The sequence below is a fragment of the Anneissia japonica genome, unplaced genomic scaffold, assembly GCF_011630105.1.
Source record: "Anneissia japonica isolate Jap-2015-1 unplaced genomic scaffold, ASM1163010v1 scaffold1606_len605190_cov180, whole genome shotgun sequence".
Classification (NCBI taxonomy): Eukaryota; Metazoa; Echinodermata; class Crinoidea; order Comatulida; family Comatulidae; genus Anneissia; species Anneissia japonica.
In genome coordinates, this window is record NW_022749369.1 from 65,808 (window position 1) to 81,089 (window position 15,282).

At 32.8% G+C, this 15,282-nt stretch overlaps 1 protein-coding gene and 1 long non-coding RNA gene across 3 annotated transcripts in view; both read right to left on the reverse strand.

Annotated features, from left to right (window-relative positions):
• The window catches only part of LOC117121074, a 4,966-nt gene extending 1,798 nt beyond the window's left edge, over nucleotides 1-3,168 (reverse strand). Inside the window, exons 1-2 of the long non-coding RNA XR_004447475.1 lie at nucleotides 627-3,168; nucleotides 70-184 (exon numbers count right to left, since the gene is read on the reverse strand). This is a non-coding gene — a long non-coding RNA (uncharacterized LOC117121074). The remainder of the gene's footprint in view (nucleotides 1-69; nucleotides 185-626) is intronic.
• Nucleotides 3,169-3,232: 64 nt separating this feature from the next.
• The window catches only part of LOC117121068, a 20,426-nt gene continuing 8,376 nt past the window's right edge, over nucleotides 3,233-15,282 (reverse strand). For both annotated transcript variants that reach the window (XM_033266162.1, XM_033266165.1), the window contains exons 6-9: nucleotides 14,980-15,062; nucleotides 14,339-14,456; nucleotides 5,666-5,797; nucleotides 3,233-5,381 (exon numbers count right to left, since the gene is read on the reverse strand). In XM_033266162.1, the coding sequence (XP_033122053.1) occupies nucleotides 5,248-5,381; nucleotides 5,666-5,797; nucleotides 14,339-14,456; nucleotides 14,980-15,062 (467 nt within the window). In that variant the 3' untranslated portion in view covers nucleotides 3,233-5,247. The remainder of the gene's footprint in view (nucleotides 5,382-5,665; nucleotides 5,798-14,338; nucleotides 14,457-14,979; nucleotides 15,063-15,282) is intronic.

A 15,282-nucleotide genomic window follows, 5' to 3' on the forward strand; every position in this document is an offset into this window, starting at 1 on the left:
CTTTTATAACATGTAATATAAAAGCGTGAAAACTGACTACAATTTGCGATGGAATGTAGGCTTACTTACACACTAATTCCGTCGCTTAGCATGTAAAGCCCATGATCACCATCCAATGTATAGTTAGACACTTGTTTTTGAGGTAGCCCACGACGTCGTACATTTTCTACGTCACACCTTTGCACTTATAACAAAAGATATAAAAACACAGGTTATAACGTGTCATTAAACACATATTAGTCGGTAAATGGAAAAGAATGATTTGTGTCCGCTGGGTGTACCTAATGAACCTGTAAAGTTCTATTGTTATAAACCACCTTTGTGAATACACTAATTTTTTGACTAACAGGTGGTACAATCAAGTTAAACGATTTTAACGAACGATATATACATATCTTTTTATAACACTATTGAAAAGAGCGTTAGTTTACTATCATTTTTGTTCGATGCATTATCTTACTCATAATAGGGCTTAATAACAAATTATGCCTTGATACATATTGGTCCACATGAGAAGCTATATCATTTTCCTATGGTCGAGCATAAAGCCACTTGTACACAGAGCTATTTTCTGATCCAAGGGTACCACGGTGCAAATGGAAGCGCGTTAAAATATACTGGTTCACCTGATCCAAGTCAAAGTTCTGCTGAACCTGAATATCTGCTACACGGCAACTACGGACTCTGATAACATCAGCGCTGGCGTTAACTGTTTGCAACTGGCTGAGGAAGAATGTATTCACCAACGTAAACAGGGCTGCACTTCTGATCATCGTCAGTTAGCCTGTAGAAGATATTATTGATCAGTCTGTTATTCGTATCGGATTTAACACCCACATTAATTATAAAAATTAATTTCATAACATAGGACATAGGCCTAATAGAGCCGATGATGCTGCCACTTTACTGTTCATTAAAAGAATAAGCAAAATAAGACTGCATACTGTGGAAAGTGAGGAAGTCGACGCATACCGGTACCATACTCGGCGCAACGACGCGCAGTGTTTCGTTCGTCTTCACGAATGTATCGTTCAAAACGACGATCATCTCAGATAAGACTCCCACCGACGGCCAGTGGACCGGCCTTGCGATGGAACACGCTCACACAGAGCACTTAAATTTCGTTGAACAACTATCATTTAGTATTACATAGGATGTTGAAATTGAGTTTAGACATACCGTACTCTGTGTTTACTACTTTTTATTTTACCGAACCAAGTCCAACCGGTTTGTTTTCTTTTTCTGTTAGAAAACCCATATTACCGCAAGGTACTGTCATTTCATAGACACTCAGTTAAAAACAGTTACAACAAATAATGTTTGTTAATGTTTTTAAACAAAATGCAAACACTCTGAAGGAATATCAACCACCACTCTTTCGCGTCCCAGACCTCTTTAAATATGAATCGAACAATGGAACCAGAAACACCATTTAGTTCTCACAAAAGTAATGAAAATGGAGGGAGGGGGTCTGATTATGTTAGGGGGTGCTAGGCGACTGGGGCGCGAGCTTCCTTTTTTGGTGGGGAGGGGTGGGCGTGCTCCCCCGAACACCCACTAGATACGCCACTGCCCCACAGACTACCATGTAAGCCTACTCAGAAGGTTATGAAGGAAGTATTGGACGCCAGACAAGTATGATGCAGAATCTTAACAGAGACTTCGCTACAAGAAACAAAACAGGATAAAGTGGTTTAAAAATTGTTCATTTGACTATGATTTGACTAACAGTATAGTCACTATTACGAGTTTCCATGTTATTGTCAAAATAGATTTTATATACGGTGCATTTTTATTTTTAAACGATTTATTATAAACCTAAGCTTACATAGGTATCAGATGCCAGTCATCCTCGGGTGTGGAAATATTTGGTGTAAAGTAGAATAATTTATGTCTTTGTTTGGGGCCTCCGATAAACAAGGGAATTATAAAGTTTTATAAAAAAAAAATAAAAAAAATATGGTTCTAACGCATTCTACATAGGCCTACTTATAAAAAAAATATGTTATGTACTGTTACAGGCCTATGTAGAAAAATACAGAAGCCATAGCATATTCTAAACATCTTTCTCGCTGTGCTGGTTGTGATTCACTTCAGAGCTGCATTCATAAATACAATCAAAATGTCATGTTCACTCAATTTCTACGCAACATCAGTAGTCGCAGTGATATCATTTGGGGTGGACAGTTCAGATCGAAAGAACTCGTCTGATTACCACAGTCGGCTCAAAACCGCGACAAATATATATCATCGAAAGCCCCATTGTATAAGGGGCGCTGTTTGGGACATTGCTATTTATGTCAACAGAATTTTGTCCCACTTGCCAACCGTACCACTAATAACAAATCAATGAAAGTTATGTAGAATAGTTTAAAAAATAATGGTAGTGAAATCCCTATGTCAAAAAATCAATACCACCATTATGTTATAGTGTAGCCTACAATAATTCCACAACAAACATAATATTGAAGATCGATTGTTCGTGAAACATGTTCTCGTGGGAAAGGGAAATAGGCCTATTCTTTTTGTGTTACTATAAACACATACCAATGCCAAATAAATACATAATTATTTATTCTAACAAGAGACCTTTCTACCAAGATGGCCTATTGCCGCTTCCAGTATGTTATGGTGTTTGACAATTCTACGTCTCTTTATAATCATTATTTAATATTATCATTATCGTCACGGTTGTCGTAGCCGTCTAACATGTGGTTGGTGGCTATTCTATATAATTGCACGGTATAATTTACAATATATCCACAGTTTTCAATAAAATTCAAAACAAGAGGACTTACCGAAAAAGTTTGTTCCAAAAGACGTTTGTGGTAGTTAAGTTGATGCGGCAAAAGGAATAGGCCTAGTTCGTACGACCTGCGTTTTCAACTGACAGGTGTTTATCTGTGTATGTCATCTATATGACATAATAGGCATAATTTCAGATAACTTGACACTTGGGAACACTAATTTCTATCGGTCCTTAAAGAGCCTAATGTGTGGCATATGGAATAGTTCACTACAGTCGAAAGCTAGCACAAAATTTCTATCTACAATATTAAAGTTGTGTAGCTGTGTAGCCTACTGTATGTTATTGGTTCATACCCAGGGCCGGGGTTTGTGAAGTACAGCTATTAACCAAAATGCATCATCACATCATATCAATAAATACCGTAGGCCCTACAATAGCTGTATATATACATATATATTTAAAGAAAAACATTAACTGAATATCAATAATAAGCTCGTTTTTGTATTTAATTATGTTTTATCAGAAAATACAAACCATTAAATATAAGATAAATCTGTACTCGTCAATTGTATATTACACATCATATATACTTGTGCAAAATAAAACCGTGACAAACACCAAGCAATTACCAGAACAATAAGTTTCCTTGTTACAACATTTTTTTCTCCCAAAACCTGTTTTTTTTTTCGGTGTAATGAATAAATATTGACCCGTAAATGAGCAATTCATACCAGAATTTTTTAGTAGGGTATTTTAGGGTAGGACTATTTAACAATACAAAATAGCCTAAATGCATATTAAAATACATAAAAGAAAAGAGAAACAGACCTGGAACACTCACCAAAAATGAATTACTACATCCACATAGACATTTTTAAAGTTTTCGTACAAAAATATATTTCGGTCAGTAAATGAGCAATTTAGTGATTTACATGAAGGTGATTTTTTTATTTGACCTCAGGAAGTATATATTTAAAAATACAATATAACCTATAATTATACAGCAGCTAGTTCATTATCGTAATCATCATCTAACAACACTTCAAGAAACACGATCACATATATTATACATATAAAACTTTAAAACTATTAAAATCTGGCACACTTATACCGAGTTTCATTATAATGTTGATATATATGATATAATGCTGAAACTTCTTACTTCCTTATATTTGTATGTGCCTGGCCTTTGTAAATGTTTTCTTTTGTATATTATTTAATACTGAATATCAATATAAGAAACTAAGAAGAAATAGGAAGTAGGTTACTTGTTTAAGCTACCACAAGTGTATCCTTAGGTAAAAGAGCACAGAAATGTAAAGAGGTATAGAAAAGGTATCTAGTAAACGTAGGCATAGGTAACATTTTGCATGCCAAAATAGGCATTAAACATGGACATGTTTAGGCAGGATTAGTACAAGATTTTCGTATTGTTTTGTTCGTAAAATTAGAAAATACTGGTTTTTTTGTGTATATTTTGTACATTGATAACAAAAAGTTGTGTTGTAAGAACAAATGCACTATCAATGAGTTAGGTGGTCGATTTCGTAAATGTAACACCAAAATCAATCACACAAATTTGGTCTAGATGGCTTTAATCAGGTTCATTATAGGAATGACTGAATGGGCTAACTTAGAGGTTGATGATGCATAATGACCATCTGCAGGTGCCCCTTGCACTAACCCATGTAAAGGTCATTTTTAGATGTTTAGTCAGACGTTGTTCATTGCAAATTGATCATTATCAACTCCATTTATCCAAAATATAACTGGGGCAAAACAACAATATCTCTTAATCCACTTTCAATTTTTAATCTGCATTCCATGATGAAATGCATGCTAATTTAGCATTTTTGGTATTAATTATTATTAGAAGTTTGAGAAAACATCTGTTTGCTTATATTTCTGTTTCTGTTCCTTCACTTTGAGTTGTTTACTGTCATTCTAATGTGGTGCTTGTAGGCCTTATGTCTTGTCCTCACTATTTCACTACCTCTCAATCACCTTCATTCGATGTTATGACTCCTTGTTAAGGAGCTGTAAACCTACTTGTTGGTGACCATGCTACGACTGTTCCAGTCAACGGATAACAGCAACTATAGAATTCATTATACACGAGCATTCGCTAAAGGAAGCTACATTTAGACCAGTTTAGCCCCTGTGATTATGCATTCACATGAACGAATGAATGCAGGGGCCCCGGCCCCCACTTTTGGGAGGTAAAAAAAAGAAAAGAAAAAAGAAAAAAAGAGAGAAAAAGAAAAAAATGATAGCCCAGAATGCCTCAAATTTTATGTTCGGGCGTTTAGAACACAAAAATTTCGCGGGGGCATGCCCCGGACCCCCTACGACAGTGTTGTCTCAATCGGCCCAACTTTCGGCCCCCCTTCCGCCCCCCCCCACCTTTTGGACATTTCTGCCCCTGGAATGATGCCTCCTCTCTCTTGCTTAAAGCACATCAATTTAAGTAAATAGATGATGACAGCTCTAACTATTTTTCAAAGTGTTGCATGTGGTCCCAGCATGTGACTCTTGGGAACTCTTACACCTTTGATTGTAAAGGATGGTCGATGTCGTTTCGTTGACATAAACTTGATTTGTGGAGTGTAATTTCCAGGACCAGGGTTGTTTGCTAAAACAAAAAATATCAACAGTATAGAGCAACAAATTTATAGGGCTTAAAATTACAAGAAATAAAATTAAATATTTGAATTTGCCTACATTAATATTAATAATAATAATAACAAAAATAATTATATTTATATAGCACTCTTATATTATTAGCTTTCAATCGAACATTAGAAAATATTTTCTTTGCAAATGAATAAACACATAAACATTCTAGTCTAATATAAAATCGTAAATTTGTACAATTAAAATTTATTAAATAATTTTTTTTTTAAAAGTAAGACTTACGGTCTGTATTCCTGATGGATGTACATGTTCCAGTGTGCCTGGATCCAAATGTGTACGCTGGAGCACTGGGTAACGTCAACGCAATTGATCTATGAGGATAGTACTCATTTGGAGAAGGCTCATATTCCGATCCTGTGATAAAAAAAAGTATTATATAATACTGTAAAATAATTTTTAATGTACATTTTTTATGAATAGCTTTTGGTACATTTCCCATGGTTTCTAATCTTATTGAATTCCCTACACTCATATAAATTTGAGAACCCTGATTGTTCCCTTGGTTTGTTTTCTGTAAATATTTTGGTATAAATATTTGTAAATATGAAAAATAGATAAGCCGTACTAGTCTAATATATAATAGAAAATAAAACTCATGATATTCAGTACTTTTATGACTAGTTTATTTATGACAGTACACAAGCTTTCGTGCACACAGTGCACTTCTTCAGGTGAATATTTGTAAATATGGAATTTTATTCCTAATGGTCTAATTAAATGTTGAAATATTATTTTATTTGGAATTTATTTGTGATGGCAATCAGTGAAAATACTTACATTTGCATTTAAATTATGATAATATTAAAATTTAATCAAATATCATTTCTAAACAACAATGGTATCTGATGATTTTAGGACAAGTCATTTGTACTTCATTATGTGTCTTGGAGTTGACCTACATGTACATTTCATTATCAATCACATTAAAAGAAGATCCCAATGTGTATTCATTGCCATATAAGGCAAATTCATGAGAACTTATTGTAGTAGATTAATGGCATTAAGAGAAACCATCTGTGATAAACTAAAACACTTGAAAAATTTAATCAAAAATTTAAAGTGATCACATTTCATATTTTACTATCTAAGTATTACATTATTATCATTCAAGTGCGGATCCAGAGCTCACGCTGGGTATCACACAAATGATGTCATATGGGATGGATTCCCACTAGCAATCAGAGAATATTAGGGGCGGATCTAGAGCTTCAATCAATCAGATAAATTTTGTTGTTGTTGATGATGATGATGAAAACGATGACTACGGCATGGTACGAATCATGTGGGATTAATGAGTGCAAAGTGAAACCATGGTTGGTGACAGTAAACCACAAAAGGCCTCCTGTGGTAAACTACATTTTTATTTCTATAACCATTAAAATTCTGCCCAGGCTTTATGATAGCCAATTTATTATCGTACAACAAAACATACAGATAAGATTTTCTGGTTTTTCTATATAAAAAAAAAAAAAAACAACAAACAAACGAATTATTAGGAAAATAGGTAGCAGGTGGATATCTTTTCATCAGTGGCATTTCTTGAACACAATAGTTCTGATAATTCAAAATGCTAAAAATAGGTTTTCAAAAGAGTATTTTTGTAGTGATCATTCCGATAATTCAGTTGCTTTAGAAATAAGTTTTCAAAAGAATATTTTTGTAGTGCATCGCCCAACATAAATAATGGAATACATTGTAGAAATATTTAATATAAAAATAACGCTAAAAAGAAAAGATCGACATTTCGACGCCTTCATGGTGTCATTTTAAAGATCAAATGATGAAGTATAGAATATACCTTGTACAAATTGCAAAATAATAATGTTTTCTGTTTGGCTTCCACGTTGGCAGGCGTAACAATAAGTAGTGTAGTCCTAATTTTTTTTTGTCCACAGTAAAATAAATTACTAGTACAGGTATTTGGCATAGAGGTCTAAAATGCTTACAAAGTTAAAAAATTACACTATTTAGAATAAAAATTGACATCTGGGTTTTAATCCTGATTAGCAGTAGCAATGAATGTAGGTAAGAATGGCCCCGGAAAAAATGGCCCCAGAAAAAATGGCCCCGGAAAAAATGGCCCCGGTAAAAATGGCCCCAATAAAAATGGCCCCAAATGACAAGTAGGTAAAAATGGCCCCAATGAAAAAATTCAGTAATAGAAATGATTTTTTTTTTTTTAATTTTCAAATATTTAAATACTGTAATAAGCAAGAATTGAATCAATAACAAATACAGTTACACAACAGATGCAAATAATGTACTGAGAGATTATCAGAAAACAACGGCCATTGAACATTTTTTATAGTTGAAATAAGTTTTAAAAACGTTATTGCACTAACAAAGTATAGAGGAATGACATACATACTGTACTTCAACTACCAAAATATGCAACTCATAGATAACCACAAAATTCATTTTTGTTAAGTATCAAATGAAATAACTTTACATGTTATAAACAGTGCAAATAAAACAGTAGTTAAATCATGTGGATCAATTGTGTGTTTGAATGACAAGTTCATATATGGGAAAAGGGAGGTTAACTTTACTTCAACAAATGCTCTGCCTAGAGTTACTTCAAAGAAGTGTTTGTTAATCAAATATTGTTTTTAAAGTAAACTGAATAATTAGGAATACATTTATTTAAGCAGCTTATTTAATTGCATACTTGGTTTCTACTCCCTGCCAAGTAAATTTAAGTGCCTAAGACTATACTAAATAATGTAAACTGAGATACTATATTATATACATAGTTATGTAAATATGGCAATTATGCTAAGAATTAAAATGGCGTGTAATTGTGAAGGTAAAGTAATTATGGTAGGATCAAATGGTATTGCTAAATCCCAAAACCTCCTAAAACACACTGTAGAAAACCAAACAATTAAATTATGATTGACTCACCTGGTATATCAATAAGAAAATTAAATATTTATAAGAACCTATTTTTTGGTTAAAATGTTGATTTTTTTTGGTGAAAAAATACTTGCAAATACACCACAATCCTACAAACACTGCAAACCCCATCAAAACCCTTTAATTACCATTGTAGAACTCTTTTTCTAAAAAAAGAAAAATAATAATTTGATGTTCATATAAACTCATTGTTTGTGGGGTTTACCAATACCCGGATTGAATTTCTGGAAAATTGTCATTCCGTTTCCTTGAAATTGGCCACAAATAAATTATTTTAGTATTAATAAATGCATGATTTATGTTGATTTATTGATTATGTTGTTGCTATTTTTTAACATTTAAATGGGAAAAAAAATGTGTTATTCATGGCTTTTTTTTATCTTTGAATATTTTATCATTGAATATGTAATTTCTGCAAAAAGTAAAATGTAAATGGCAATTTATTTGATGTTAAATTCCTTTTAAAAACTAAATTATTTCAGTTTAAAAAAATGCATATAATGATTTCAAAAATCAGTTTTAATACAGAATTTTATTATTGGGCCATTTTTTCTACAAATCCAACTATTATTATTATTTTACCTACCTCTCACTTGGGGCCATTTTTTCCGGGGCCATTTTTACCGGGGCCATTTTTTCCGGGGCAATTCTTACCGTACACCGTAGCAACACTTAAAGCATGTGGACCCAATGAATGGAAAAGAAATGCGCTTTATAACGTCAAGGAAGAGGCGCATTGTACATGCTTATACCGGCCAGTACCAGTATCCGTTATATCAGTTATACACTGACTGCGATAGGCCTACTGAGCGTGTGCATATAAAGGCTATTGACGAAACACAGTGATTTTATTACTTTATATCTATATTCTTTTTATAATAAATCTTTGTATTTGTATTTGATTTCTGTTGATTTTTTTTTTTTTTGATCTCTAAAATCCTGAAAATGGCTCTGGTGACCAGCATGCTTCGCACCCTGAAACCTTACCAGGGCCGGCGTTACTGACGACCCAAGCTCATTTTTCCTGTTTTTATGTACATGATAAACCAATATAAATTAGATATTGTTTCCCAACTTTCTGGATGGAGGTGGAGGGGGCTTAACAAATTTGGTTTTAACCCTGAAGACCCACTACCCTTATCCCCCTCAAGAGGCAGATTGGATTTAGAGTTTGTGGGAACTAGAGTTAATACCCAGTCAACCCCCACATGGTTGATGAGCACATTTTGGATGCCAGAAATTGTGCCGCTTCCTTAGGCCAACTTCAGGGGCAAAGACACCCACCTCAGCCCCATTGGTTGAGGCTGAGGTGTGGTGATAACACATTTTATATTGTTATTTTATTTTTATACCTAAATGTATTTTTAAAAGTAAGCCGGTGTGGCTGGTGTGGTTCCAATGGACCTGAACTGGAATATGGGAAGTCGCTAGAATCCCAAAAGGAAATGCATGTTGTAATATTTGCTATCAGCTATCAGATTTTTTAAAATAGGCAATATAAATACTGTCTGAAGGTTTGCATTGTGAAATAATAATAATATTATTTTTTGTGAAAATGCAAGCATTTTCAAAGTATCAGATGTAAACTAATTACAGTGCACACAAATGACAATGTAAGCATGTACAATGGGCAAATATATTTGTGTGTGAAATAATATAATTATTTATAACTGTATTTATGTCTCGTCATTTTGAATGAGTTACTTCAATCAACAACAAAAGTTTGTTTCAGAACTATGTGTACTTTAATACAATATGAATACTGTTGTAAAATAATTATATATTACTTAACACACAAATATTTCTGTCCATCGTACATGTTTACATCATCATTTGAGTTTGGTATACTAATACAAGCTCCAATTAACCTCCGGCAATTTATATATTTAAATCAATCGATCAAGCAACTTTCACATACGATTTACAATATTGTACATGTTTACAATGGCATTTCCCGTGCATTGTAATAGATTGCATTGGTGACTTTTGCACATGCACAAGCTTAAACATTTGGGCACTATACTGATTAAAGTCTCATTTTAAAACATTACACATAAACAATGGTAATAAGGCACTGTCTCAACACAAGGGCGGACCCAAAATTATTTTAAACAGGGGGCTTTTGTATTACAAGCCCGTAGCCAGGTGGGTTCGTTGGGTTTGAACAAACCCCCCATTTCATGAAGTGCCCTTTAACAAAGGCTGGCTAGCCTACACTTTAGGCCTAGCCTAGAGCCTATCATCATTAAAAGTCCTATTTTAATACCTGATTGTTAGGCCTACCTAGTAACATAAAAAATTCAGGCCCCGAAACCTTGACTCGATACCGGGATGGTGTCCGGCGGGGGATAGTTTCACCTGTGTATATATATATATGATTATAATACGCTACAACCAACCATACAAATTTGTCTCGGTTCTTTTTGTTATTGATTGTCTTAAGTGAGTATAGTATGATACAACTTCCAATGTGCTATATAAATAAAAAATAAAGAATAAATCATACTGGATTCTTTGGAGTTTGTATCATGCTACTGTTGTTAAATTACCAAATTTACTGTAGTACTAAAGTAGTAATTTTTTTTTTTTTTTTTTTATCTTTTCCCAACTCAAAAAATTACCTCTTTAATATATACATTTTTTTTAATGTATGGCCTCTCAAATCAATTAAATAACACCTGTAAATGCTTAGAATGCTGGACCTCCCCAGGGTTTTGGCCCTGGACCCCCCGGGGCCCTTGGCAGCCCCCCTGGCCCCAGCCAATGGTGCTCGCAAGTGCCCTTTCAGTATCAAAAAGAACTCCCCCTACCAAAATCCTGGCTACGGGCTTGTATTACTTTTTTTTCTTATTTCAATACATTACATTGATATGTACTAAAATTTAGTGTCAAAACGGGGAGAGGGGGGATCTGCACCTGCAACAGTATAGACCAACATTAAAAAGTTATAATGACTGACATACAGTAATGACATATCATTAGGATGTGCACTGATTTTAAGTATGTCACTTTAAAAATTGACAAGGCCATTTTGTTTTTTAAAAAAAATGTTTCGCTTTTATTTATTATCAGGATGCCTAATGATGCTTAAATAAAAGAGAAACTTTCTTTTTATACATATACATACACCTTTTGGAAGTGTCACAGATCAATCAAAAAAGCCTCTATGGCTTTTCCCCAAGAGCTAATAGGCATACAATAATTCCATTCTTTACAAAATAAAAAATCTTCATATATCTTCAAAAAAATGAATAGGAAACAGAAAATAACATGTCATAAGTTCACCTCTTTTATTGTATGTATTGCACCAATTAGTATGTGGTAGAAAAAAAATATATGTAAAGAATATTTTTGACATGAACCACTTACACAACTTATTACAGTATGTCATGATGGGTCTGACAAGTCTGACAAAGCAAATTGTGCCCAGAAAGAATAATTAGGCTGGTTTATCAGAGCATTTCCAAAGTACCTAAGGGCAAGTTTTACAATGGCTTTCTTTTGAATACTCAGCTACATAATCAGTGCTATTTTTATATTGTAATTGTGTTTGCAGCTCTTGTTAGGCGGTGTACGGCCCCGGAAAAAATGGCCCAAGAAAAAATTTTTCCTGGGCCATTTTTTCCGGGGCCATTTTTACCTATATTCCTTTAGGCATGAGGGTAAAAGTAGAATCTTGCATATGCACGGAAACAACTGTGCCGCATGATCCCACTTATTCAAGAGTATCTAGGGCTGCGTAGGGCGGTGTGCATGTCCCTCCAAAAAAAGTTTGTGTCCCCACCCTCAATTCATCCCCTATTGAAAATCTTCAAAGCAAAAAAAAACCACACTGAAATAGTTAAAAATCACCTCATATCCTCATCCTATTTTGTGAGTTAGCAACCCTCAACTAATAATCTTGACCCCCAATTCACCTTTGCGCCCTCTATCACAGGGTAATAAACTGTGATGGATGCTTTTAGGCGTCCAGGAATACATATGTCGCACAAATACACATTTACGTTTACGACCATGTTTCTTTATGAATAGCTATTGTCTTGTGCTCGGGCGGATCCATAATTTTTCAAATGGGGGCAGAATAGATAAGTGAGTAGCAGATAACATTTATATACATTGAAATTTTTAAAATTTATTGGCAAAACAGCGGAGGGGGAATGTGCCCGCCCCTCCAACTGGATCTTCTCCTGCTCTTGTGGGATCTTCCAACGATGTCTATGGGGCAGGGTTAGTGAATAATTCCAAGGTTTTATTTTGGCCTATTACCGCTGTACATATATAGTGCTTTGATAATTGTGACTGGCTCTGATAAAAAATGTCTTTTTTTGCAATTTCATATTTCCCACAAGCGCCTAAAAGCATTAGAGAATCAGAATTCATGTTTTTATAAAAAAGATATATTGAAGAACATTTCTGCAAAATATCAGCCACTAAATCTATAACTGAAAAGTATATTAAAATTATTTTTAAAATACAAATTTTAAACCATTGATTTTGGAATCTTTGGAAGCTGTTTTTTCAAAATCTACATGGCTGATATTCAATTAATTAAATATTCATAACTTCGCTAATACTCAACCAATTTCCATCAAATAAACACTGGTGTTCAAGAAAAACTCATGCAGAATCTAAAAACAAAAACCTCAATTTATAATTTTTCTTACAAACGGCTGGTTTTGCCATAGCCACAATTTTGCAAAAGGGTGCTTAATTACAATGCTTGTTTGAATAAAAATGCTTTTTGAATTATAGTATTTTGGAAATCATACATGTGGAAGGTATTAAAATCAGGTTCAGTTGAATAATAAGCACCCCTTTTCTAAGAAAGCTTAATAATAGCAAGCAGACATTAAAGTGGCCTGCTTTCAACAATTCATTACATCAGTACATCGGAACCTATTATTGGTATTTAACTTATAATTAACATTGCGATCAGTATCATTGTATAGAGGCAGATGTTGCAGCCGGTGATGTGGTATCACATTGATACCACAGATGAAAAACATAATATTTAATATTTATATTATGTGAATTTGAATTTATTTGCACTTCGCTAATAGTTGATGAAACAATTTTATTAATTATATATATATATATATATATATATATATATATATATATACTATGTATTATTATTTTATAATAATTTAATAATAAATAATTATAACATTTATATTTTATTCTAAATTTGCACTTTGCTAATAGTTGATCAAGAAAAACTCATGCAGAATTTAAAAACAAAAACCTCAATTTATAATTTTTCTTACAAACGGCTGGTTTTGCCATAGCCACAATTTTGCAAAAGGGTGCTTAATTACAATGCTTGTTTGAATAAAAATGCTTTTTGAATTATAGTACCTTAGGTACAATTTTGGAAATCATACATGTGGAAGGTATTAAAATCAGGTTCAGTTGAATAATAAGCACCCCTTTTCTAAGAAAGCTTAATAATAGCAAGCAGACATTAAAGTGGCCTGCTTTCAACAATTCATTACATCAGTACTTCGGAACTTACTATTGGTATTTAAATTATAACATTGCGATCAGTATCGTTGTATAGAGGCAGATGTTGCAGCAGGTGATGTGGTATCACATTGATAATCACAATAATATTTAATATTTATATTAAATATTATTGTGATTATCAATAATAATAATATTTAATATTTATATTATGTGAATTTGAATTTATTTGCACTTCGCTAATAGTTGATGAAACAATTTTATTAATTATATATATATATATATATATATATATATATATATATATACTATGTATTATTATTTTATAATAATTTAATAATAAATAATTATAAATTTGCACTTCGCTAATAGTTTATGAAACAATTTTATTAATTTTATATATATATATATATATTATATATAATTATCATTTTATAATAATTTAATAATAAATAATTATAACATTTATATTTTTATCTAAATTCATATTATAAGAAATACGATTGTAAAATGTACCTTTTTTGTTAATTACAAAATTAGATCTGACTCCAATAGTGTAGACTGGGAAATCTGGTAGCGTGTAATGTCTCCTTCCCAGGAGTGGCTTGCTACTGTACTGAGCAGGCGAAGGCCACTACAATAAAAAAAAATTTTAAAATCACTGCAATTTTAACCATTTATTTGTATTTTTCTACAATTCAATGTAAAATATGAATAACATGATAAAACTGATAACGAATTATAAACATGATACTTTTCAATGTACTAGTATACAATAGAATATCACGGTTGAGCAACCGTCATTCCACTGATGTTCCTGATGTATATCTCTATTCAATATTAAATTACAAATTTACTTGTTAAAATGCCTCAGTGTTTTGAATGTTTATCTACTAATTTTAACAAAATAATAGGCTAAATTCTGGCGAATTTACATGCCCAATCATAAGATTCCTTGCATGAAAAGTGTTTACCGGGCCTAAGCAATGTGCTTACCGGGTTCACACTGTGCCGTCGCCTATGATTAAAGGGAACAAGGATACACGATACTTTTGCATTTGTTGGTAGTATATACTAAATAAATGAAAAATGATCATGACATTATTTGCATGAATAGTTACATCAAAGATAAAATCAAAATCAAAATATTGACGAACCCTTTTCTCAAAGTTGACTTTGGTTGTATAGTTACTGGTACTATTGAACCAAGTTTTAGCATGAGCAGTTCTAGCACCTCCACCTGAAACATACAAATCAAGCGTTTCTCCTAAATGATTTTATAATGAAACATACAAATCAAGCGTTTCTCCTAAATGATTTTATAACATATCTCCCTCTCTCTCTCTCTTTCTCTCTCTCGATTAGGTATTTATGTATGAATGTGTACAAGTGGTAGTGCTCAAAATATTTGATGAAATAAATATTATGTCTGTAATGTTGATGTATACTTTTTTTATATA